Source organism: Ambystoma mexicanum, chromosome 12, assembly GCF_040938575.1.
Source record: "Ambystoma mexicanum isolate Mex_15411 chromosome 12, UKY_AmexF1_1, whole genome shotgun sequence".
In the NCBI taxonomy this organism is placed as follows: domain Eukaryota; kingdom Metazoa; phylum Chordata; class Amphibia; order Caudata; family Ambystomatidae; genus Ambystoma; species Ambystoma mexicanum.
Genome location: NC_090936.1, coordinates 54368108 through 54393895, shown reverse-complemented (window position 1 = coordinate 54393895; position 25788 = coordinate 54368108). Strand labels below are relative to the sequence as shown.

The 25788-nt window shown below is 46.6% G+C and overlaps 1 protein-coding gene across 5 annotated transcripts in view; it reads left to right on the top strand.

Annotated features, from left to right (window-relative positions):
* ANKRD26 (ankyrin repeat domain containing 26) overlaps positions 1-25788 on the top strand; it is a 915250-nt gene that overhangs the window by 643021 nt on the left and 246441 nt on the right. For all 5 annotated transcript variants that reach the window (XM_069627947.1, XM_069627948.1, XM_069627949.1 and 2 more), the window contains one exon: positions 18995-19088. In XM_069627947.1, coding sequence (XP_069484048.1) covers positions 18995-19088 — 94 coding nt within the window. The remainder of the gene's footprint in view (positions 1-18994; positions 19089-25788) is intronic.

Sequence of the window (25788 nt, the reverse complement as noted above, 5' to 3'; positions counted from 1 at the left end):
GTAGCCCGCTACGACAGGGAGTTGTGGTACAAACTGGCCCCCCTGCTGGACTTCCTACCAGACAAGAGGGCGGAAGCCCTAGAGATCTTGCAGGAAGGAGAGGTGGCGTCGGACCACGCCATTACGATTGCGACAGACATCGCTGACACTGGATTTTGCCAGTTGGGCAACGGCGTGTGCCTTAGGCGGCGTGGATGGCTCAAGGCTACTGACTTCCGTCAGGACGTGCAGACCAGAGTCTTGGACATGCCGTTCGACGGAAACAACCTGTTTGGGAAAACAGTGGACGATTCCCTTCAAGCCATCAAGGCGGACACGGAGACGGCCCGGGCTCTTGGTGTTCTCCAGCAACGGCGGCCACCCTTTCGGAGCGGCGGAGGCAAACAGGGTGCCTCCAAAGGTTCCAGCGGCGGATTTTCCACCTACCGTCAAGCGGCCCGTTCGTCGTCACAGGAAGCTTACAGGGGACGAGGCAAGTCAGGCGGACCCCGCCGTCGTCGCCAAGGAGGACAAGGCGGCAAAGCCTCGTCGAAGCAGGACTGAACCAGCCGTGGGGTCGGGCCCCCACCGAAGCACCCCAGTGGGAGGCCGGCTGGCGAGCTTCGTCAGCGTGTGGGAGTCCATCTCCACCGACCGTTGGGTGCTGGACGCCCTAGCTCAGGGTCACGCGCTCGAGTTTCTAAAAAGATGCCCGTGCGTCCCCCCTGTGGCCAGGAAAGAACATCACGTCCCTCAACTTCTCTTGGAGGTAAAGGCGATGCTCAAGAAGGGCGCCATCGAGCTCGTCCCAAAGAGGCTTCGGGGCTCCGGAGTTTACTCAAGATACTTCCTCGTGAAGAAGAAGACGGGTGGATGGCGTCCCATCCTGGACTTACGACAACTGAACAAATTCATCAAGGCACAGAAGTTCCGGATGGCCACCCTCCAACACGTCCTGGGTCAACTGGAGGAGGGCGATTTCCTGTCATCGTTGGATTTGGAGGATGCCTACTTCCATATTCCCATCCTAAAGGGACACCGAAAGTTTCTCAGGTTCGTGGTCCAAGGGCGTCACTACCAGTTCAAAGCCCTTCCCTTCGGATTGAGGTCGGCACCCAGGGTGTTCACCAAGTGCCTCGCACCGGTGGCGGCGCAGCTGCGCCTAGAGGGGATCCACGTCTACCCCTACCTGGACGACTGGCTCATCCGAGCAAAGACGAAGGAGCTCGCCGTGGAGCACACGGCAAGGACCGTCCAACTACTCACAGACCTGGGATTCTCCATAAACTATGCCAAGTCCCACGTGGTGCCCGCGCAAGACGCACTGTTTCTGGGAGCGAAGCTCGACACAGTGTCGCTTCTGGCCTCTCCGTCGGAGGAAAGGACGAGGGCCATCTTGGCCAAGGTGCAGCGGAGGCTGGCTGCGGACGCGGCCAGGGTGAGGTCCATCAAGTCCCTCCTCGGAATGATGTCTTCTTGCATTTATCTCATCCGCCTGTGCAGGCTCCGGATGCGCCCGTTGCAGGAGTTCCTGGACGCGCGTTGGATCCAGACGACAGGCAGCTTCAAGGAGAGGATCACACTCGAGGAGAGTTTCCGACGAGCGATCCGGTGGTGGGGCACCCGCGCGCATCTGACGGCGGGCATGGACTTCCAGACCCCCGGCCACCAGGAGACAGTGACCACGGATGCCTCCCTGGAAGGGTGGGGAGCGCACACCGAAAATCTGCACGCAAGAGGCCTTTGGCTTCTGACGGAGAAGTCCCTCCATATCAACGTCCTGGAGCTCAGTGCAGTGTTTTGGGCCCTCGGGTCCTTTCTTCCGTCCCCCAAGGGCAAGGTGGTGAGGATCTTCACCGACAACACCACCACCATGTTCTACATCAGGAAGCAGGGCGGTACCAGATCCCCAGCCCTGTCCAAGGAGGCGCAGGATCTGTGGCATTGGGCCGTCGCCCAAGGGATGTTTCTGGTGCCGTTTCATCTGGCAGGGATAAAAAACACCATCGCCGACTCGCTCAGCAGAGAGCTGCGCTCGTGCCACGAGTGGGAACTACGACAGGATCTAGTGGACCGCCTCTTCCAACGGTGGGGCACACCCCAGATCGATCTGTTCGCGACGGCGACGAACTCCAAGTGCCGGAAGTTCGCCAGCAGGTTTCCCCAGCCGAGGAGCATGGGCGATGCTTTCTCGTTCCCCTGGGAGGGCCTGTTTCTATACGCGTTCCCTCCATTGCCATTGCTGATCCGGCTCATCAACCAGCTCAAGAGGTCACGTTGCAGGATAATCCTCGTTGCACCTGCGTGGCCGAGGCAGATATGGTTCCCGGACCTTCTGGACTTGTCAGCGTCCCCATCAATCAAGCTGCCAGTGGACGCGGATCTTCTCTCCAGGGAAGGAGGCGCCATCCTCCATCACGACCCGAAGTCGCTGAACTTGCAGGCCTGGCTCCTGCAGCGTTAGAGTTTGGAGGATACGACATACCGGCCGACTGCAGAGAGGTTCTTGCAAAGGCCAGGGCGTCCTCAACTCTTAAATGCTATGGACACAAATGGAAGAGGTTCTCTGTCTGGTGCCACGCACAGAAGATTAACCCTCTACGGATTATGGCTCCCCAGGTACTGCCGTACCTTCTGACGCTGGCCAAGGCTGGACTGGCCCACGCGTCCATCAAGATTCATCTTGCTGCGATCTCCCGATACACCAGAACCACGGGGCGGACGTCTTTGTGGTCTCATCGTCTGGTGAAAGAATTCATGAAGGGACTGTTCAGATCGTTCCCGCCGGTGAAGGCTCCGGCCCCGGCGTGGGAGCTCAACGTGGTGCTGACCAAGCTCATGGGACCTCCGTTCGAGCCTCTGCATTCGGCTCCGTTGAAGTTCTTGTCGTGGAAAACAGCGTTTCTTGTGGCCATCACCTCCGCACGAAGAGTGGGAGAGATCCAGGCCCTTTCCTGCAAGCCCCCGTACTTGACTTTTCACGACACGAGGGTAGTGCTCAGGACGCACCCCTCCTTCATGCCCAAGGTGCCGTCGGACTTCCACCTCAACGAACCCTTGGTGTTGCCTGTTTTCTTCCCGTCGCCTTCGTCGCCGGCCGAAAGGACTTTGCACTCGCTGGATGTGGCTAGAGCGCTGAAGTTTTATGTGGACCGCACAAAGTGTTTTCGGAAGACGTCACAACTTTTTGTGAACTTTGGACCTGTCAATCAGGGGAAGGCTCTCTCAAACGCCTCCATTTCCAGATGGCTCTCCGGCTGTATCATGTACTGTCATCGGTTGGCAAACCGACCGCTGCCTGGCCGTCCGAGAGCCCATTCCACCAGAGCGATCGCAGCTACCACGGCGTTCCTATCTGGTGTGCCCTTGCTGGACATCTGCAGGGCTGCTACGTGGAGGTCGACGCACACCTTCACGAAATTCTACTGCGTCGATCGGGATTCCAGGGAGGAGTCCAGGGTCGGCCAAGCAGTGCTGCGCAATCTGTTCGCCTAAGGTGATCCGGGTGAGGAGGTAAGAATTGCTTAATGTTGAGTTTGATGTAATGCTTAATGTTGAGCCTTTGCCACCTCCCGTGGTTGTGCATGTGTGTACTGCTATGTATTCTTTATTCATGAGCATGTGAATCCATGCCAGACCCCATGCTGAAGAAGGAACAAGTTACTTACCTGTAACTGTTGTTCTCCAGCATGGGTCTGGCATGGATTCACATGCGAACCCTCCCGCCTACCCCTCTGCGGCTCTTCACTTGGTCATACTGCCACTTCACGTGCTACGAAATCTGAAGATGGCTGCCAGAGGCGGGGCTTAGGTAGAGGGCAGTCATTGGCAGTTGTCAGTATGACGCAGAGATCAGTGATTGGTTACTACTACAAAAGACAGATCAGAAACGAAACTGATACTGATTTTTTCTTTACCGAGGATTCCCAGCCTGACGACGGGGAATATTCATGAGCATGTGAATCCATGCCAGACCCATGCTGGAGAACGACAGTTACAGGTAAGTAACTTGTTCCATCTGGCCCCTTCTGCTCTAGAAATGGGTTTTAAACCATACCCTAAGTCTGATTATTTTAGAGCTCTGTCCTCTATATATGAGGAAGTGGAGGATTCCGACAGAGAGACCCTTTGGGTTACAAAGGACCACAACACCCATACCAGAGGAATTTATCTCTGAAGAGAACAGGTGAAAGGATCTTCAAGACTCTTTGCATAAGGCAAGTGGTTTAGATACTTCTCCAGAAGTAGAATTTGCTAAACCAGACCCTGGGGAGCATGCTGAGGCCCCTTATAGGGTTCTGATGGCCAGAATAATAGTTCATGGGGTGGTCTACAACTTCACCTTTTCAGCAGGATGACCGTACTGACATTTTAGTTAAAGGTCCACAGAAAGATCCTGTTGTTCCTTTTGATACTGCTCTACAAAGAAAAATCTTTGCTAATTTGGAAACTCCTGAAGTTATCCCGGCAGTTAACAAGAAACTAGAAACTCCTGAAGTTATCCCGGCAGTTAACAAGAAACTATCTGCCAAATACAGGGTATCTGCTTCAGACCCTGAATATTTGAGCAAACAGCCAACTCCAGAGAGTTTGGTTGTACAAGCAGCAACTTCATCGAACAGTAGATCTGCATACCCTACTATTCAACAAGACGGGGATGATAAAAGGTTTGACGCCAAGTCAAAAAAAAATATTTTCAGCATGTAGCATGGCGCTTAAATCTATTAACGCCACTTGCACGCTTGCAAGATTCAGCCATACACTTTGGGAGTGTGCTTCATCTGCGGCTGACTGTCTCCCGGAAGGAGAGGAAAGGAAGCATTTTTGAACGTCATTAAAGATGGGAAAGATGCAATGTGCAAATCCCTTCAAACTGTCATTGATTCTGCTGACAGTATCAGCAGGGCCATGGCGGCAAGTACTACAATCCGCAGATTTGCGTGGTTGCGAAAGTCTGGTTTTGCTCCAGATGTACAGGCCAGACTTTTGAATATGCCCTTTGACGGCACTTCTTTATTTGGTAAGAAGGCTGATGACCGCCTGGAGAAGTTACAAACCTCTAAGGCAGCAGCGAAATCTCTTAGAGCTGCAATCCGTCAGACTCTGAATCGCCCCTCGGGAACCTCCTGGAGGGGTAGGTCCTTTCGCTTTTACTCCGCATTCGGAAAAGGCAGAGGACAGCCAGTTCAAAGGGGCCAAAAACGATTCATCCGTGGTGGACGGGTTAAAGGTACAAAAGCTGCAGCATAAGGTGCCTCTTTACCCTCGGCATCTGCATCAGCCTCTTTGTAACCCCTCCTAGGTCTCTCCTCACAAGACACCAGTAGGGGGCAGGTTAACTCAACATCTGTCGGAATGGCAGGCAATTACGTCAGATGCTTGGGCATGGACAGTTGCCCAAGGTTACTGCCTGCCTTTTTTCTACACACCCCTCAGAGTCATCCACCGGGGAACAACTCTTTGAAGTTTCCAGATCCGCTACTTCTGCAGGAGATTCTAGACCTGCTAGAGAAAGCTGCCATAGAACCGGTACCTGCAGCGGAGAGGAACAAGGGTTGGTACTAGCCCTCCTTCCTAGTACCGAAGAAGGACGGAGGAGTGAGACCCATCTTGGACTTAAGAGAATTGACCAAATTCCTCAGGAAGGACAAGTTCAAGATGGTAACTCTCTCTCAGATCTTTTAGGCCCTCCAGCTTCAGGACTGGTTGGTATCTCTAGACCTTCATGATGCTTATTTCCATCTGCCAATCCATCTCAAACACAGGAAATACCTGTTCTGCCATTTGGGCTGACCTCTGCCCCGAGGGTCTTCACCAAGCTAATGTCGGTAGTGGCTGAAAGTCTAAGGAGAGAAGGGACCCACGTCTACCCCTAGCTGGACGATTGGTTGATCAGAGCAGTATCTTCGGAACAAGCTCAGATCCAACTAGATTATGTCTGCCACTTCCTTCACAAACTGGGCTTCTCCCTCAATTTAAAGAAGTCACAGATGATACCATCACAGAGACTCCAGTTCATTGGAGTAGTCCTGTACACTTCCCTGGGGAAAGCCTCGCCACCAGAGGTGAGGGCTCAAGATATTCTGCAGATGGTCACCAAGTTTCAAAATGCCCAACGTCATCCAGCCTTCGACTTTTTGAGGTTACTAGGCCTCATGGCATCCTGCATCTTCCTTGTGCCAGAGGCTCGCCTGAGAATGAGATCCCTCCTGTGGGTACTGAGAACCCAATGGTCGCAATTCTCAGGAAGAATGACAGATCTCCTTCAGGTCCCGGACAGAGTGGCTCGAGACCTTCGGTGGTGGGCCTGTCGGGAGAACCTTTTGAAAGGAGAACAGTTTTGGCAACCATGGCCGGAGATAACCGTAGTCACGGATGCCACTCACGGGGTGAGGAGCCCATGCCAACGACTTGACCATCAGCGGTCGTTGGTCTCCATTGGAGTCCAGACTACATATTAACCTGTTGGAGCTGAGAGCTATCAGACTAGCGTGGAAGGCTTTTCTGCCATCTGTACAAGGAAAAAATGCCTTAATAATGACAGACCACACAGTGGCCGTGCACTACCTCAACAAACGAGGAGGCGTAGGATCACTGCCATGGTGCAGAGAGGCGATGCAGCTCTGGTTTTGGGCAATTCAAGAAGGAATCTCTCTATCGGCAGTTCACTTAGCCGGAGAGAAGAACTTGACAGCGGACGCTCTAAGCAGGCAGAGCAGTCTCCCACGAGTGGGAGCTAGCTCAGGAAGTCCTTCAAGAGATCTTCGCCCTTTGGGGAACCCCTCAAGTGGATCTGTTCGCCACCAGTATCAACAGGAAGTGCAATCCGTTTTGTTCAAGGGAATTTCCCCCGAGAGGAGCTCTAGGGGACGCGTTTGCAGTGGACTGGGAGTTTCAACTTCTGTACGCGTTTCCTCCAGTCCCTGTCATTACTCAGATGATATGGAGGTTGAGAAGATTCCAGAAGACTATGCTCCTAATTTCCCCAGACTGGGCCAGGAGAACGTGGTGCCCGGACCTTCTGGACATGTCCATCTGTCCTCCGATTCGTCATCCGCACAGAGAGTTCTCTCGCAGAAGGGAGGTCAGGTTCTCCATCCAGACATCAGAACCCTCGACCTTCACGCTTGGTTTCTGAAAGGTTGAGATACAAGGATTGGGACCTCCCAGATGAAGTCATGGAGTTGTTGCTTTCCGCTAGAAGGCCAGCAACAAAGACTTTATACCGCTGCTGTTGGAACAGGTTTTGCAGCTGGTGTAGAGAAAAGAATATCGAAACCTTTTCATGCGGTACATCAATGGTGTTATCTTTTTTGCTCTATTTGGCTAATTCAGACCGTCAAGTTGGTACGATCAAGGGCTACCTCGCAGCGCTGTTAATCTTCAAGCACACTGCAGAGGAGCCATCATATTTCAAAATACCCCTAGTAATCCAATTTCTGAAGGGGTTAACTAATGTCTATCCCCCAAAGCCGTTCCAAGTTCCCTTGTGGGACTTAAATCTAGTCTTAAATTTCCTGATGGGTACTCCCTTTGAACCACTCCATTCTTGTTCATTAAGATTTCTCACCCTTAAAACAGTCTTACTAGTGGCTCTAACATCTGCCAGAAGAGTGAGCAAATTACAAGCTCTATCTTGCAAATCTCCTCATACAATTTTTCACAAAGACAAAGTTGTCTTACAAGTGAAGCCTAATTTCCTCCCAAAGGTAGTCTCTGAATTCCACATCACTCAGAAGGTAACTTTACCTTCATTCTATCCTCCTCCCTATCCAGGGAAAGAGGAAGAGAGGCTACATAGACTGGATCCAAGGCGTGCCTTGAGTTTTTATATCAGTAGACTTGGTAGGATAAGGCAAGCAGACCAACTGTTTATAGGTTATGCAGGACACAAATTAGGATTGCCAATCACTAAACAACTATTTCAAGATGGATTATTTTAGCCATTCTAGAATGCTACAAATTGGCAGGGAAAGAGCCCCCTCAACAACTTAGGGCTCATTCATGCAGGGGTATCGCAGCCTCTTCGGCTCTCCAAAGAGGGTACTGATTCGGGACATATGTGCGGCTGCCACATGGTCGTCCGCACATACCTTTACAAAATTCTACAATCTGGATTCCTCCTCTAGCCAGGAGACAAGATTTGGCAAAGCTGTGTTGCACTCTGTTCATTCTTAAAGGGAAATATTCCAATTTTACTCCCTCCGTTTGCACACCACTGCTGTGGGAATCTATCAAGATAAGGAATACGTCGGAGGAGACAATCCCTTTGAAGAACAAGTTACTTCTTACCTTGTAACGTTCTTTCGATGGGATGTTCCTCCGACGTATTCCTTATCGCCCCTCCCATCCATCCCTGCAGTAAAACTTCTCTTGTAGTTGCATCTTACGCTCCTTCAAGGTCAATAACCAATTCATGCACACCTAAATTTCAAGCTTCAAAACGGAACTGAGCTACGGTCGCTGCGCAAGTCCATTTATATGCACGATGACGTCGGCGCCGAGACGGTGGCTGTCGCGGGACGTCGACGCGCAGCGCCCTCTACTGAAAAAATTTCTGAGACCAGCAAGCTGGGATGTAATCTATCAAGTTAAGGAATACGTCGGAGGAACATCCCATCGAAAGAACGTTACAAGGTAAGAAGTAACTTGTTGTTCTTTGTGTTCTATATCATATACTCTGAAAGTTACTTAGTGTTAGCTTGATGGTTCCAGTTATAAGATTTGAATACCTTTTTTGACTAAGTGTAAAGTTTGGTTATATGGATTATTGTATTGATCATTTTCTTTCTCTTTCTTTTCTGTACTCTCTTCTCATTTGTTGATGGTATTAATGGAATAGATGATTTGGAATCTGTATTTTATTTTGTGAACTTTTAAGCATTTTATTTGTCTTTGATGTTTTGTAAAGGTTTGAATAAACGTAACACAAATAAAAAAAATTAAAAAACGTGCTACGATAGGTTGCTCAGGAGCACTGGGTGGCGGCTTAGGGGCCAATAAGCAATGTGCTCTTCCCACCATAAAGTTGGGGGACAGTGTGGGCTTAAACAAGATCTCTAGAAGTAATATTTCCATGACTACCTCCATATTGTCAATTGCTGTGGATTCAGGGCACCCCTAATACCCGCATATTATTATGGTGGGATCTCCCCCCAACGTAATCATTTGCTGCTAAAAAATGTTTTTACTACTTGTTTCAACTTCCCCATTTCTTTCTGTAACGTGGTAACCTTGTCTTCTCCTTCCCCGTTGTTCGACCTCAGTCATGTGCCTACATAGCTTCTCAATTTGTATCGCAGCCACCTCTACATTACACCTCAACGTGTTGATCTTCTGAGCTATGGCATTGGTATTATCTTTCATGCCCGTAATTGTCTGATTCAGCACTGAAATGTCCATGCTTGGTGAACCTATACTCTGGTCCCGAGTCTGTGGCAACAGCATACTTCTCTTAGCAAGCAGATCAATTTTTGCCTGCTTCTTTGGATTTACCATCTTCATGCTGCTCCTGCGTAGTGTTCACGCTGTTAACACCAGGCCAAGGAATTGGCCTTATTATAGAATGGGGAAAAGTTATGTATGTGAGATTGAGCAAAGGTTACAAAGGAGAGTAAAGCAGGTTTGGAAGGGTTGGGTAAGTGGGGATAATTGGAGTGAGGGTTTGGGAGAAACAATGAGTGGGTGATGAGGGATGTGGTTATGGTCTGGACCTAAGGCAGGAGAGATTGGCCTAGTCATTGGTTGTCAGGGCAGTTGCACAGGCAGCACAAGGTTAGAAGAGACTGAAGTGTCATAGGGAGTGGGCATGCAAGGGGACACCTGCTCCTTCACCTTCATCCCAGTGTGGCCTTTCCATCATGGCCGCTGGGATGCCTCGGGTGCTGTTGCTGGCACCCTGGGGTCCAAAGACCACCCCTCTGATTGGCTGGGACTAGCCACAAAGAAGACTGGAGGCCTGTAGCCGGCAGGCAATGCCGGGCCCTCTCCCAAGACCCCACTCCACAGACTCGTGTCTGTGCCTGTCCGGGCCTGACTGGAATCCCCCCCCCCCTATTCATCCTCCTGCTCAGCACATCCTGTTGAAGTAACCTGGACTTGGGGGCCAACGGTGACCCCTCGCGCCTGGCCCACCAGAAATCAGGGTACACATGCATACTTATTTGTGAGTAGGCCGCTCACCTATTATCGTTACCCTGTGACTCTACATCTGCAGCAACCTAGGGGTTTTTCCGTGTTTAGTGTGCCTTGCTCTAAAATCAAATATAGGCGTTTTCCATCTGCAGCAACCTAGGGGTTTTTCTGTGTTTAGTGTGCCTTGCTCTGAAATCGAATTTAGGTGCTTTACACCTGCTGCTACTTTACGTTTGGATGTGCTTAGTGTGCCTCCCTCATTTCCCCCTCTAACTCCCTTGCTCTCCTATGTGTCTCTTGCCCTTATTTGCTCTTTGTTAGTCTTACACTACACTTCCCCCGTCCCCTCTCTTTTCTTCATTTATAGCTCTTGCATTATTGTAACGACCGTCGGGCACGTGCAATATTTTTTGTCATATGCTGTAATAGTTTGTATTCTTCCTGTCCTATATTGTACCACTAAACGCCTAGCATTTGCCCATTCTGAATTTACCAATGCCTATTAAGAATCTTAATCGTTGTCACCCTCCCTGCGTTGGAGTGCTTTGAAACGCTTGTTAAGTGTATAGGTGGTATATAAATGATCAATAAATAAATCTGTCGTACTGGAATTCTGAATACTATTCATTGGGAACTTTTGTGTTAGAGTTAAACCTTTATTTTGAACGTGAACATTTGTGCACTTCCAAGGCCAAAGACATTAACCTTAACACCTTAGAGGTACTTTTAGAAAATGAGGGCTAGAATAGGATTTTGTACACAGGAAATGTTTGCTTAGGACATCTTGATTCAGGACAGACCCTTAGTTTTGGAAAATACCTGCTAGAGTAGGGGTAGTGAGGCATTTTCCAACCCCCTTTTACTTTGAATAAATGTTTGTGACCACAATCATGAGCTCTCTGTGTCCGTCTCGCATTCCTGGCTCCTCGCACCCCTATCATCAGATGAGACCTAAAGTTAGTACCTTAGTCTGTTCATATTTCTTTTGGGAATCTTACTCTGTAGAGGAATGTCAACAGGTGTTTCAAAATATGTTGCGTCGTATTGTTACGCAGAGGGGAAGGCCTCTGGATAACGAGTGGTATAGTCGAGGATGACATGGATGCAGCGATTCCCCAACTTTGAGGTCTCTAGGGGACCCACTATATCCATGCCAATCCTGGAAAATGGGACCTAAATTATAGGTAAAGAATGCAGGGGGCATGGAAGTGTTAGTATTTTTTTTTTTTACATATCTCACAAGTGGGTATAAAATTCTTAATGTCTGCAAAGACACTCTAATAGAACCTAGGTATTATGGTATCAGGTTATATTGTCCCCGAATATAATAGTCGCCAGGAAACGTCATAGGCGACATTATATATGGGGGCAATATATGGGGTAAATGGGAGCAGAGGTGTCCCCTGCTCCGTTTAAAAAAAAAAAAAAAAAACAAATTCCAGGGGTTGCGGGTGTCCCGGTAATTCCAGAGGCGGAATTCCGTTAATCTCCATTCCCATGGAGTCCCATCGGGGATGGGGACAATGGAAACACCGGTTCCGTCTATGACTGAGCCGGTGTTTCCATTTCCATCTGCAGGCAGGTGGCGTTACTCCCGCCAGGTCAGACCTGGCAGGAGTGACACCTCCCGCCTGCAGAACTCGTAATGTGCTGGTCCGGAAACAGTGGCGGTGTGTTTACCGCTACCGTTGTTTCCGGACCGGCAGGCTTGTAATGAGGCCCAATGTCTCCACAAAAAAAACAGCGCCATTCTTGCATGGCGAAATTCTTGGGGGGACATTATCACATGGTACCGGTATTATTTGGTTCTGGGTTTTCGCTTTTCCTTGATGAGCTGTCATTAGATGTGAGTGGGCTATTTCTAATACAGTTCTCCGATGGCTTTGCAGTACCACCAATCGAGTTTGGTGTATCGCCTTTTTTTTAATAAAAAGAATGGACTGGCCTGATCACGTCCAGCATCTTTGGGTATTACCGTATTAAAGGCTTCCATGAAGATGGGGTCAATCCTCTGAGCGAAAGCCAGATCGGGTAAAGGGGCAATCTACTCTGGCTCTTTGTATTTTCTCTATAACGGGGAGATCTGCTTCTCCGAAACCTTTCGTCCCTCGTTCTGTTTCATCTTGTTCTACAACTTCTTAGAGAACTGGAGGTGTCCAGTCAAAGTTTCGAGAAAAATTAAAAATGCAAACCTTTTTTTTTTTCGACACTTTTGTGTCAGAGCTTTTGTCATTCGAAACTGTGACTGTCGAAACAGTCACTATAAACCAAACTGGAAATACAGATTCTCTAAAATGCCTTGAGACACTTTTTCTCCCTCCCCCACTGTGTATGGGTTATTCCTGTGGTTATGCAGAAAAAGTTTAACGCTGCCTCGAAAATCAGGGTCTATGACCCCAGCCAAGATATCTAACCCATACCTTCAAGCTAAACTTGATTTAGAGGTTAGCCTAATGTAGGTTCCTTTAGGTGGGGTTAAGGTTAAGCTTGTGGGGATCAGATGGTATTTCAATCTCTTCAGTGCTTTACAGGTCAACGCCTTTTTAGGCAGGTGTGGCCACTGTAGGACTTTTGGCTATGGCACTCAACTTAGTGAATATTGTGAGTCCCCAACTTCTAATCGGTTGGTATACATCCCATTCCTGATATAATTTGTGGCGTGTCAGAGGGAGGATGTGGAAACTTCAAGGACGTGTTGACAATATTTTCTAAGATGAGGACTAACTTTCACTGTCTCTATAGGTGGTCTCTGCATATATTTCTAACTAAGGTGCTTGTCCGTCAGTCATGAATGGCCAAAGGAAAAAGTCTACTGTCCAAAAACTACCCTAACTGACCCTATTAATATGTAAACTAACTTATAAGTGGATAATTACTTCCTTCTCCCGAGGATACTTCTAGTACTAGTCTCTAGGTCTCGTCACTAAGGAAATCCTCAGATAGTTTCTTGTGATGTCTTGCATCAGTCTCATTAATTCTTCAAGTGCAGTTTTGTAGTATACCTTTATCTTCAGAACTACCTTTTGGTTCCTTATGTCAGAACAGCTTTCCTCCCTTGGCCAGTTTTGGTTTTGTTTACTTTGGTCTCTTGACCTCTTGTTTAGCTTTGCTTGTCTGATTTCTCTAAACTTCCTAATATCTCCTTTGTATATTGTCTTCTTCCTGGATAAATTGGCTTGTGACTCTCCCTGTTTACCAGGGTATTGTTACCCCCAATTGGTTTCTCTGTGTATTATTCTTTTCGCTTATATTCTTTTCTCTTATATCCCCATAGTTTATTTCCTCAAAGAGGAACTTTATCTTGTGACTTTTACTGAGACAAGTTATTTGCTTAACATACTGATTGCTTCTTGGCAGCCCGTTATACTCGTTCTGCCTGTTACTTTTTATTTGTGGGGAAACTCTACCGGGAGCCTTGTCCCTTTGGGACCTCTTCTCCGGTCTCCTGTTGTGGCCTGCAGTTTGGCATCATGCTGCTCCTTAAGTTGTCTCTCCTCTCTGCAATACTTTTGTCTGTTGACAAGGCGTCTGACACTCCTTGTCGTTTGCACGTCCAAGGGGTTTCCTCTGGTCACCACCACCACCTCAGTTCGGGCTCCTGCCCCACGGATTTCTCATGGTCGACTGACACCCTGAATCTGGCGTCCCAACGTCTCTCCTTGTGTTCCTTCTCAGCATTCCCGTCTCCCGCTACAAGCAAGCTTCAAACTTGTCGGCTTGTACTGACTCTGCCTCTCTCGTTTCTGTAGGTCGGATGTCCATTATTTAACCTTCTCTGCCCAGTGTATGGAATATTAGGATTTAAAGGGACGTGCCTGTAAGATTCTGGCATCTATTCAGTGTTTCTTCATCGCAGTTGTTAGGAGTTTCTGTGGTTGTGGAGCACATCATGTAGGCAATGATGTGGCTGTCTCTATGGAGTTCCTCACAGGAACAGGTGTCCTTTTCCCTAAAGGGGGAGTGTGACAAGGTGTGCATGTCTTATTACGACAACTGTTTTACTTTTATGTATAAAAGGGGACCATAAAAGCCCTACTGACATAGAAATAATGGAGCAGGAAGTGAATCATGTAGGACCTTTCCTCTAAGCCTGTTTTGGTTTCCTAGGAGACGGGAGCTGAGGAGGAGAACGTCGTGGAGCCCAACGGTCTCAGCTGGGCTTACTAATGAGGGGCGAAAAAGGAAACGAGAAAAAGAAAAACAGCTGATCGGCGCAGCCAAGGGGAAATATAAAAAAAAATAAGTCGTTAGAGGAACGTGAGAGGGAGAGTCGCGATCACAGGAAGACCTGCACGGCGAGGCCCAGCTGATTGGGAGAAAGTCGTTGTTGTGACAGCCGGAACAAAGTTACAATACGAAGAAACAACGCTGGAGGCTCCAGCGGAAGGCCCGCATGTCGAAGCTCAGCTGAATAGCGGTAAGCCGTAATTGGGGAAAGAAAGAGCAACGCTGCTCTACCAAGCGAAGATCGGCAGGACGAGGCGAATAAGGTTGCTGTTTATTGTTGAAAGGAAAGCGCCGTTGCGCTATTCCTTAGTTAAGCTGACATTACTAGTTTTCAGAGAGCGCCGTTGCGCTAACGTTATTAAAAGTGCTATCTTGCCACAAGTTGTTAACGAAACAACAGCATGATAACTATTTCAGAAAGCGCTGTTGCGCTATGAACAGGGTACAAAGCGCCAAGACGCACGTTGAGAAGTGCTGAATCCAGACAGAAGGAGCGAAGAGAGTAAAGAAGGGAAAAGGGAAAAAGGAAGAAAACAAGACACAGAGAAATTCTAAAGAGCTCCTGATCAGAGAGTAGTGACTAGAAAGAACAATTTAAGGAAGCAGTGACCTGATAAAGGGAAACCTTAAGTTGAAAGGGTGTGTAAAGGCAATTGAATTGTATGAACAGTTACAAGGCAAACAACAGAGGAAAAAGGAATAATCCCTCAAGATCAGAAAACCAAGAGCCAGGAAAATGAAAAGGTCACTTCTATGAGATAGAGAAAAGAACGGAGAAGAGCGGCAAAGACATAATTAAAGACAAAGAGAAACAAATAAGTCCAAGAAGAGACTTTCAGATAGAACTTACCTTTTAAATTCCTTGCTGGTGAAATAAGACGACTCTCTCCTTAAAGATTGGCGGAACAACGGAGAAGACGTATCCTTTTCCTGTTTTCTTTTTCTGAAAAGAAAAGAATTTGATTAATAAAGAATTGGGCTCTCTTTCAGTCCAAAGAAAACTACTTTTGGTTAAAGTCTCATATTTCTTACTACTATATATATATATATATATATATATATATATCATTTCCACTAGTATCGTCACAGGGAGTCCCTCCCGGTGAGGTCCCACTTGCCTCGACCCCTAGGACGGGTGTTGTGGAGCAGGCTCACCTCCCTAGCCTCGCAGGGGCGGGGGGAGGAGAGCTCCCCCTTCAGGAAGTGGCAAATTCCCCTGATTCATCACTACACATTAGTGTCTTTTCCTGTTCACCATAATAGGGTGGCCTCTCAGAATCTGCCCACAGAATAGATTCTGGAAATCCATATTAACATCCCCTCACTCCCACAGTGGCACCATATCTGTCTTGGCTACCCCTCATCTTGCCACTATGCTTCATGCAAAGTTCAGATCTTATTCTTAAGACGCACTGGGCCTCATTACGAGTGAGCCAGTCTGGAATTAAGGTGCTCGTAACAACGTTACCGACACATTTTCCAGACCAGCTCACTCTTAGTCTGCCGGTAGGGGCTGTGAACAACCGCCAGGCCTGACCTGTTGGTAGTTCGGCCCCTACCGGCTGAATAATCACTGAAGCACCAGCATAGTTGGCAGCGGTGCTCGTGCTTCAGTGTTTCCATCCCCATGGAGTCCTATGGGAATTTACGTTTCTGCCGCCGCCCGTAATATCTAGGTAAAACCGGGATATAGGGTGGCAGAACCAGTAAGCCGTCGGTCTGACCGGAAACCTCGGAATGAGGGCCACTGTCTCTGCAAATCCAAATTATTAGACTTTGTCAAACAGCACAGGTGTCATCTGTTACCTGTTTCCTCTGGTGAGCAGTTCAGAGAGACCAACCCGTGGTGTGTGCACAGAGTTTTCACTAAGTTAGTTCAAACTCTGCCTAATAAGCGTGGCAGAATGAATTGGCTTCACTCTTAGGGTGATATAAAACTATACATACATGCATGCGATAAAATACACAATCTACTCCTTGGTATGGACACATAATGTGCATAAAAACAGTAAATGGTGGAACAAAACCCAAATCATCCTAAAACCAGTGTCAAAAGGGAAGTACAGTTCAGTAAAATATAATCCACTTTGTAAATGTCAACAGTGAAGGGTAGCGATTTAGCTATTAAAAACACATATAATTGAATTACAGTCCATAGAGTAAAGGTTCTCAAAGGGCCCCCTTCCCCGTAACATTAGTAGAAATAGGCAGACACATTTGGCTATAGTACTGTTGACTTTAGAATGTATATTGGTAGTAACGTGTAGTGATTTATCACACTAAAATGCTTAGAAAATCACAGTAATGCTTTCAAAATACTAGGATTGCTCTAAGAACTCCTGGATACAGAGAGGAACAAATGTACAATTACAGTTTACAGGTATGTAAATGTTATTGTCACTTGTAGAGTTTTAAAAGTTCCAGAAAGTTTGTCCATAGGGTTGAACAGGACCAACCAATAGGTATCTTGCGGTTATGGAGAGAAGGTATGTATATGGTTCTTAAGGTCCATAGGTGCCGACGTCGGCAGCCATCCAGCTAAGGAGTTGGAGGAACCCAGCAAAGGAGCTGAGGACCAAGGTACCACCAGCTGATGCCCGGAGAAGGGTGGCTGCAGAGTGGGAATCAAGCCTACAGACAAGACTGTCACACTTAAGCCAGGAGACCCTGTGAGACAGAATTTGGGTCAAAGGGCGCTAGATATGGTGACAAAAGGCAATGACTGCGGTTCCACATATCCCAGAAAGTGTTGGTGAATAAGTGAGTTTAGGCTTTAAGATTTCATTTGACTGGTCATACAGACCAAGACCACATCCATCAACTAGAGTCTCCAGTGAAAATGGAGAAAAGGCAGACGAATCTCATAGGAACAATCCACAAAAGATATCCCAAAATAAAGGTATCATCATTATAGTGATGGAGGACCGTGGAAACCCAGCCAGGAAGCAGGTTAAAGGTGGCCCAGATGGAGAGAGTACGTCAAGGTATCAGGAGTGGTCGCACAATAAGGAACAGCTACAGGAAGTGACTAAATATGTCCTATGAAGAACTGGAGATGAGTCGAAGTAGCAGCAAGAAACACAGAATCCATCCAAGATAGCAAAGATCCTCCATTCTTAGGTGCAGCAAATTCTTTGAGAACACAATGGCCTCTAGGGAGATCAGTATAGATCGCAGAAGGAGAGCCGTGCATGAAGGAGTCTTCCAGCAAGAGAGGGATCCACAAAACCTGCAGGTAACAAAACAAAACCAAGTAGCGGGAGACTGGAACTGCAACTCCCAGAGTGCCCCTATGTGTAACCTGGAAATCCCAGACTGGAGGCGGGGGAATGGAGTTATGACCCAAATTAGAAGGGACTGGATTTTCAAAGAGCCAACACCAGATGGACCTCATTGGGGATGGGAGTATAACGTCTAAAGGAATAAGAGTGGAAAGAAGACTGCAGGGGAACAAAGGAGACCCAGAAATCCTCCCAAACCAAGTTGGAAGCAAAACTTAACAAAGTTTAGATATAATCACTGGAAAGATGAGTGGCCTGGACAAATGGCTGCCTGCACAATAATGAAGATTAAAAAGGGGACAAGGCTCAAACCATTCTTATATTTCCAAGGGAAGTCCTGGGCTCCAGAGAGAATAGCTCAGCTAAAGATTGGCCAAAGGGAGCAGGTGATGGAAATGTGCAATGGGAGCAATGAGCCGAGTAATTTGTATGAATATTGTTAGCCTCTCGATGTCCCTCTGTGTGGTTATTATTGCATAATCATTTTGTTGATGTATACCTCTCTTGAGGCTCTCGCACTGAAGAAGGAAACATTACTTTTCTGAACGAGTAGTTCTGCAGCATGGGTGCTCTCCCGAGACCAATGTGAGACCCACCTAACCTTGGCTGCATTTTGTGGAGAGTATCTATGAGTAATACAAATATACCACCTCATCAAAGGCTCTGTGGTTCTATAACAATTCTGCCTTGTTCTTAAGACCCCTAGTGTGTGCACACACATCCTTATGCTGCTGAATTAAAACTATTTGCAATTTCAAGAAAACAAACAGCTGTTGAAATACTAGTCCAAGATGCTTCCCAAGTGTACTTATTGTATGCTTCTTTGGATGATAGCCCTGCTGAAGAACTGCAATTACCGGTAAGAAATGTTTCTTTCTTAGGAAGGCTGGCTTTCTGATGTTCTTTCCTTGTGCAGTCTCTTTCCTTATTTGCGACTTTTTCCGTTAGTTGGTAATATGAGAGTAGACCTTAAAAGAAAGATAACCTGCATGCTCAGTCCTATAGTGTTATGTGTCTCGAAATGCCAGCACCCACCTCCAGCCATCTCATTTCTATCTTAACAGACTGGGCAAGGAAGCAAACTGATGTGAGTGCACAACATTCATGCCGTAAAGGGTGTGGATGCTTGCACCTATGCCTGTAGAGACCATGCACTCTTTTACCACATTGTTGTTCCCATTGTCAGGTTATAGGACAGTTCAGCAGTCACTGTACCATAACGTTGAATTTCTTGTTTCTGCACGACTGTAGATCTGTTCTGCGGCTGTTTGGCATGAAGAGCAGAGTGCTTTTTTGAATGGGCGGAAGGATTGCAAACTTGTGGTGGAAAGGATATTTCGATCATTAAATGATATACTATGGTTACTTTACAGGCTTGAAATAGAAAATGCCAGGTTAGAGGCTACAACCAAACAGCAAAATGGAAAAATTGAAATGCTTCAGAAAGAACACCAAGAATCTGCTTCGGTGAGTAAAATCTAGGCAAGATCAAAAATACCAGCACTTTCCTGTTTCTAAAAGATGTTTAGACATTGCAAAGTGCACAGGACGAGTTGAGAAAGCCCAGACTTTATAAAGAGTGAAGTGCAAAAGCTCAGAATCCAGCATTCTAACATAGACATATGGTTGTGTGGGTGTCCTGTGCTGCTGAGAAAAATAATCACTGTTAACAACTGTTACATTAGACAACTGCTAACATTGCCATTCACTTAATATCGCTTTACAATAATGTTGATGTGAAACGAATTTTCCAAGCCACCATCAAGTGCTTGACCCAAATTTGCACTGATTAGAATTAGAATACTAAACTTAGCCAGTATACAGAAAAGTAAAGAGTGCTTTATGATGGATTTGGTGGATTGTTTCCATGCAGGTATAATGGCACATGACTAGGACAGGGCGGCACAAGCTTTATCAGGAACCAAGGCTGCTTTCTTTGCTTAACTAACTTCTGCTTCAATGTACATGTGTGCAATATGTTTCTGTAGGTTCTTAATAATAGATAACTTGTGGCACAAATTGGCATCAATGGGTTTGGACAAGAGAAGTAAGTGCATCTGGTAGAATTAATCCCACAGAACACTATCCAAAAGGAAATGTGCTGCCTTTTCTGGAATGAAACCATACGTTTTCCTTTTGGAGAAAGCCCCCAACTTAGTGCGCTTCTAATGTGAGGCCAGGATTTAAAGATCAAGCAGGAGATCTACTTACCTTGAAATTTATGATCTTCATATGGCCCCTCTCTCTTGAGCGCAGTAGCTCTCAAAATCATGCATGTTAATCTTAGGCACATTTTACATGGTGGTTGCAACTAAAACGCTGAACTTTACATTCTTGGAAATTCAATACAATATTGGGCAACACAAGGGCAAATCCTATATAGAGGTTAAGATCCGTAGCTGTTGCCCAAATTCAGGGCTCACTGGTTCTGTGTGGATCTTGTCTTCCTCTGATCATCCGGGTCTTCAAATAAGAACTTCAGATTTTCATGTTATCGCTCCTAGAACCTATCCTTTCTGGCTTCTCAGCAGGTCTGTCCTTCTCCTGGTATCTCAAATACTCTCCCTTTGAATTCCCCAGCCAGTCTCCTACTCAGAATGTGTGGTTCTCTGGATTTTCAATGGTCTCTTGAAGACCTTTCTCAGTGTTGCTGTAGAAGTCTTTGATTCTGACCTTTGATGCTCTCTAGTTTCTATGAGTGTCTTGAAGACTTGGCTTGTGTCTTTACTGTAGTTAATTTCTTTGGACCTAAGATTTTTCTGTTTTTTCAGGGAAAACGGGGTTCATAACTTCACTGTAGGTCTGTCCCCGCCCTCAGACCTTATGATTCTCATTTTCTTCTGGAATCTGAGACCTGGTTTGTTGATTCAGTGAAGATCTGTCTTTCAGATGTTGTGATTCTCTGGTTTCTCTCCTTCTCTCTGAGACTTTACTCGAGTCTTTTTGGGAGATTTGTCCTTCATACCCCAGATTTGCTGCTGGTTCTCATGAATGAGCATTGCAGCGACTCCCTAATTCTGGGTTCTTTTCAGACAGACTATATTTAAGGCCTTCCTGTGAGGGGTCACTACTTTTAATCTAAGCTTGGAGAGGATTTGGATGGATTTTGCCATTCTGGCCTTCTCCAGGTTTCTCAGATTTACCCCGGAGAGAAAGTTGTTTAGCAGCTTTTCCACCACGCTGTCACCTGCCTCCACAGGGTTTCTCCCCCTAACCTGGCACAGGCATTGTGTGTGCTCATTATGGTTTAGCAAGTAGGCTACTTGCCATAATGGTGAGTGATTGCTTAGCCTGTACAGTAAAATACTTACTAGCCTGGCCCTATGTACATCTTGTTCTTGAAGAAGCAGTGAAGCATCGAAAGAGGTGTGTAACCCTGAGTGGAAGGAAAGGTGGAAGGAAAAGCCTGCCATCCCTGGTTTCTCCTTGCATCTTTCAAGCCCATTGTTTGTGAATGCACCTAGGCGGATGGTCTTCCATGCCTGTGTGCCCTGACATTGCACATAACTCTGTTTATCAGGTGGTGATTAGTCCCCCTTCTATCTCTGTCATTGTTCTTCCATCTGAGTGTCTTCCCACCACACCTGGGTTGTTTCTCACGTTGCTACTCCCTTGTCCCCACTACAACACTTCCTCATTGACTTTCTTCTCTCCTGCATCCTAGAGGCATATCTGTGCTCTTTCACCTCCTGCTACACAATCAACTACAGCACTTCCTCATTGACTTTCTTCTCTCCTGCCTCCTAGAGGCATATCTGTGCTCTTTCACCTCCTGCTACACAATCAACTACAGCACTTCCTCATTGACTTTCTTCTCTCCTGCCTCCTAGAGGCATATCTGTGCTCTTTCACCTCCTGCTACACAATCAACTACAGCACTTCCTCATTGACTTTCTTCTCTCCTGCCTCCTAGAGGCATATCTGTGCTCTTTCACCTCCTGCTACACAATCAACTACAGCACTTCCTCATTGACTTTCTTCTCTCCTGCCTCCTAGAGGCATATCTGTGCTCTTTCACCTCCTGCTACACAATCAACTACAGCACTTCCTCATTGACTTTCTTCTCTCCTGCCTCCTAGAGGCATATCTGTGCTCTTTCACCTCCTGCTACACACTATATTGAGCTCAATCTCCCCACCTCTTTTGTTCCCTCATGCTCGCACTGCTTTTTTGTTCTCCCTGCCTCTGCTGTTGGTCTTTGCTTTCCATGCTATCCCGCACTCTTCTCCTCCACCTGTCATAACGGTCTCCCTACACACAGGCACACTGGACTAACACTCAAAGCACCTTTTATCTGGTTGTGGACCTGCACCCTGGCTCCACGAATGGCAAACATCAAACAGCTGTGATGTGTAGTCAGCTCCACGCACAGATTGGCTCACACAATTAAAATCAGAGTTCTCAGCTGCTTCTTATTGTGCTTCTACTGGCAGAACAGCTCAAAGGTAGGGTCATTAAGAAGGGCATTTGACATAGAGCCCTTTTCACCGCACTGGGAACCACTGCAGGACACTGAATTGTCCATGCGCTTTGTCCCACCAACTTCTGTAGATCTCACATCAGAGGGAATTTGTTTGACGGTTGTCTTGCATTTAACCATAATATTAAATAGCTGCACATAGCAAGGCCCCAAGGTCACAGTCTCTTTTGTTGATCCTGCCGACACTAGTCAATTTCCTGATCTATGAAACCTCTGATTTCCACAGTCAAACAAGTGATCGAGCAGTAGTCCTCAGTGTTTGCAGCCAATTGGCAGAAGGCTTCTTGTAACATTTGTTCCTCGCTAGGCGCTTGATGGGATGAGGTTTCCAATATGATTGGTGGATGATCATTTAGCAATATTGCCCCATGCAGTTGGTATCGCAGCCTCTTGCGTGCCTGAGCAAAGCGAGGGCTCATAGGCCTGGCTGAGGGACACATAAGAGGCTGTATCCTCACAACTACTGACAGTTTTGCTATTAGCAACCATGCACAACGACCGGGTGATAGCCGGAGAGCCTTTGGCTCTGAAAAATAAGAGCGTCATGCAGAGAAATGGCTGCCGAGCAATGGGCACTTGGCGGCCGTGCAGCTTGAGTCCATTTTTAATGTCCTATGTGGCGAACCAGAATGAGGACTATGACAACAATAGGCTATGTTAAATGGCGTACTTTACTTAACATAATCGTATTTCCGATGCTTGTATCTGCTTAGATTCACATACTTTCCATAGGCCAACATCTAGTTGTAGGTGCAGAGTATTGCATGACTTGACTTCAAAGTTCGAAAAGGGATGTGGGCTGGGCGTGTTTGTGTAATAGCATCCCTAGTGCGACGTGTATTGTACCCATGGTACTTCACGCGTCAAGGTCCCTCAGATTGTTTTATTTCTGACATGAGGGAGCATAAAGGCGTATGAGTGAGAACAGAGAGTACATAGAAGAAAAAGAAAGGTGTGAGATGTCTATGTACCTTCAACTCCAAGAGCGGAGGAAGGGTGGATGCATGTGAATCGAAGCAGATACAAGCATCAGAAACACAATTATGGTAAGTAATATATGCCTTCTTAGGCTTGTAAATTTGCTTGCAATCACATGCTTTGCATAGATTAGCGAGCAGTACCTGGAGAAGGTGGTGGGTTGTTTGAAGGTACCGCAGCAAAAAGATGTCTAAACACTGCTTGTCCCTGTAAATCTTGCTTTGAATGTGTATTTAAGCAGTAGTTGGGTGAATGTGTGAATTGAGCTTCAAGTAGCTGCTTTGCAAATGGCATCTTAAGGTACATTTGTAAGAAATAATAGAGTAGCCCCTGTGCCTCGAGTTGAATGTGCTCTAGGCGTGAAAGGTAACGTGTTCTTGGATGAAGAACATAATTGAATGTATCTTACAATCTACTTTGATATAGCTGAGTTAGAGACAGAGTCACCTTCTCTTCTGGTAGCTTCAGACACAAAGAACTGGTCTGTTTTCGTCAGTGGCTTTGTCTTGTTTAGATAATGCATGACAGCCCTTCTGACATCTAGTGTATGAAGGCTTTTTTCTGCTGAATTAGTAGGATTTTGAAAGAAAGCTGCCAGTTCTATGGATTGGTTAACATGGAACTTTGAGGTACATTTTGGTGAGAATTGTGAATGTGTTCGCAAAACCACTTTGTCCTTGTGAATAACAGAGGGCTTGCAGTTCACCAATTCTTCTTAAAGAACTAACAGCCACGAGGAACACAGTCTTGTGCGAGAAATGCTTAAGACTGGTTTTGTGCATTGGCTCAAAAGGGTGACCCATGAGTTTGAGAAGTACAATATTCAAGTCCCAGCTGGGAGTTGGATTTGCAATTGGGGTGTAATCTTTTAACCCCTTCCATGAAGGCTTTAATTACTGGAACCTTCCTCCAAGACACCTTACTTAGTGGTTTGTGCAGAAAGTTCTGCCAGATGAACTCTAAGGGATATAAAGACTAACTCTGACTCTAACAGGTAAAGCAGTATGTGAGATGGTGAACAGTCCAATGGATTGATGCTGCGTGACTTGCACCAAATGACAGAGCGTGTCCCCTTGTTGAAGGAGCAATGTCTTGTGTTGGGTTTGCATGCTTCTTTGAGGATGTCCATGCATCTCTATGGCAGGTTTCAATGTCCAAACTCTGTCTTCAGGAGCCAAGCTGCCAAGTTCAGTGTTTGAGGACATGGATGAAGTGGTGTTCCCTGATGCTGAGACAACATGTTGTAAGGGCATGGAAGTTTGACTGGTGTGCAAAGAGACAACTTGAGTAGGAGTGAAAACTATGGTTCACATGTCCACATCGGCGCTATTAGAATACGTTATACATGTTCCTGGTACATCTTGTGGGTTCAGAAGTGTTGTTGGGGAGGAAAAGTGTATGCAAATCTCCCTGACCAGTTCATCCACAGAACATTCCCTTTGAACTGTGTCTGGGAATAACTGGACGCGAAGTGTGGGCATTGTGCGTTCTCTTGTATTGTGAAGAGATCTATGTCCGGTTGACCCCAGATTGTGAAAACGTTGTGAAGGATATCTTAGTGCAACTGCGATTTGTGCTCTTCAGAAAGCTATAAGTTCCTGCATAGCATGTCGGCTAGACATTTTTTTTGCTCTGGAAAAATGTTGAGACAGTATGTATAGGTTGTGACGAAGTGCCCAAAACCATATGTTCTGGGCTTGTTTGGACTTACTTGGAGTGTGTTCCCCACTGTTTGTTGATGTAGTACATCGCTGTGGTGCTGTCTGTCAGGACTAGAACAGTCTTCTTCTGAAGCTAGTGTTGTAAGGAACTCATGGTGGCAACAGTAAAGACAGGCACAAGTGATCACATTTCAGGGGTGTTTATTAAACTTTAAATGCAGGGTGGAAAAACGCCTAACCTAAATCTTAGATGGCAGCAAGCTTTGACCATCAAATGAAAAATATGGCAGTCCTTAAGGCGTCTTTGTCAAAGTATAAAGGCCTCTACTAACAAAAAAAAACTATTGCCAACTCCTTACAACTAATTACAGAAAATGTGTGGGATAGGGTTTTCAATAAAGGAAAAAGTGTTCACAAATAATAAGTCAGGATGTGATTGCCAGGTGTCTTCCTTCCCCACGTTTTGAGCAAGGGACAAGGCGGATCTCCTAAGCATAGCACACACAACACTCTTTCCCAGCACAAGTCGACATTTCATTATCCGTTATCGGGTTCTTTGATGATTTAGTTTCTTTTCAATAAAAAGTCTCTTGCCTTCAAGGGCCTGATATTTTCGACAAACACAAGAGTTCTGTTCTACGTATGGCTTAGGGTGATGGCTTCACCCCTGAATCCCCCTCTTCTGGGCGTAGACCCCTTTCAAGTCGTATTCAACAAATCAAATAAACAGTTCCTTTCTCAATGAATTTTGGGTGATGACTTTCCACCCTTGGATCTCCCTCTTTCGGGTTCGGACGTCTTTCAAACGTCAGCCTCCCCCCTCCTTCGGGTTCACTACGGCTTTCCTTCCATTCATGAATCACAATGTCCCTTTTTAAACAATTCTTCAGGCTTCCTCAAAGTTAGCTTTTGGGTGATTTTCCAGCCCTGGACTTCCATCTTTCGGGCTGGGACCCCTTTTAGACATTAGCCTCCCTCCTTCGGGTTGACTATGGCTTTTCTTACTTTCACGGGTCTCCCTCTTGTCAACACAATTCTCATGGGACTT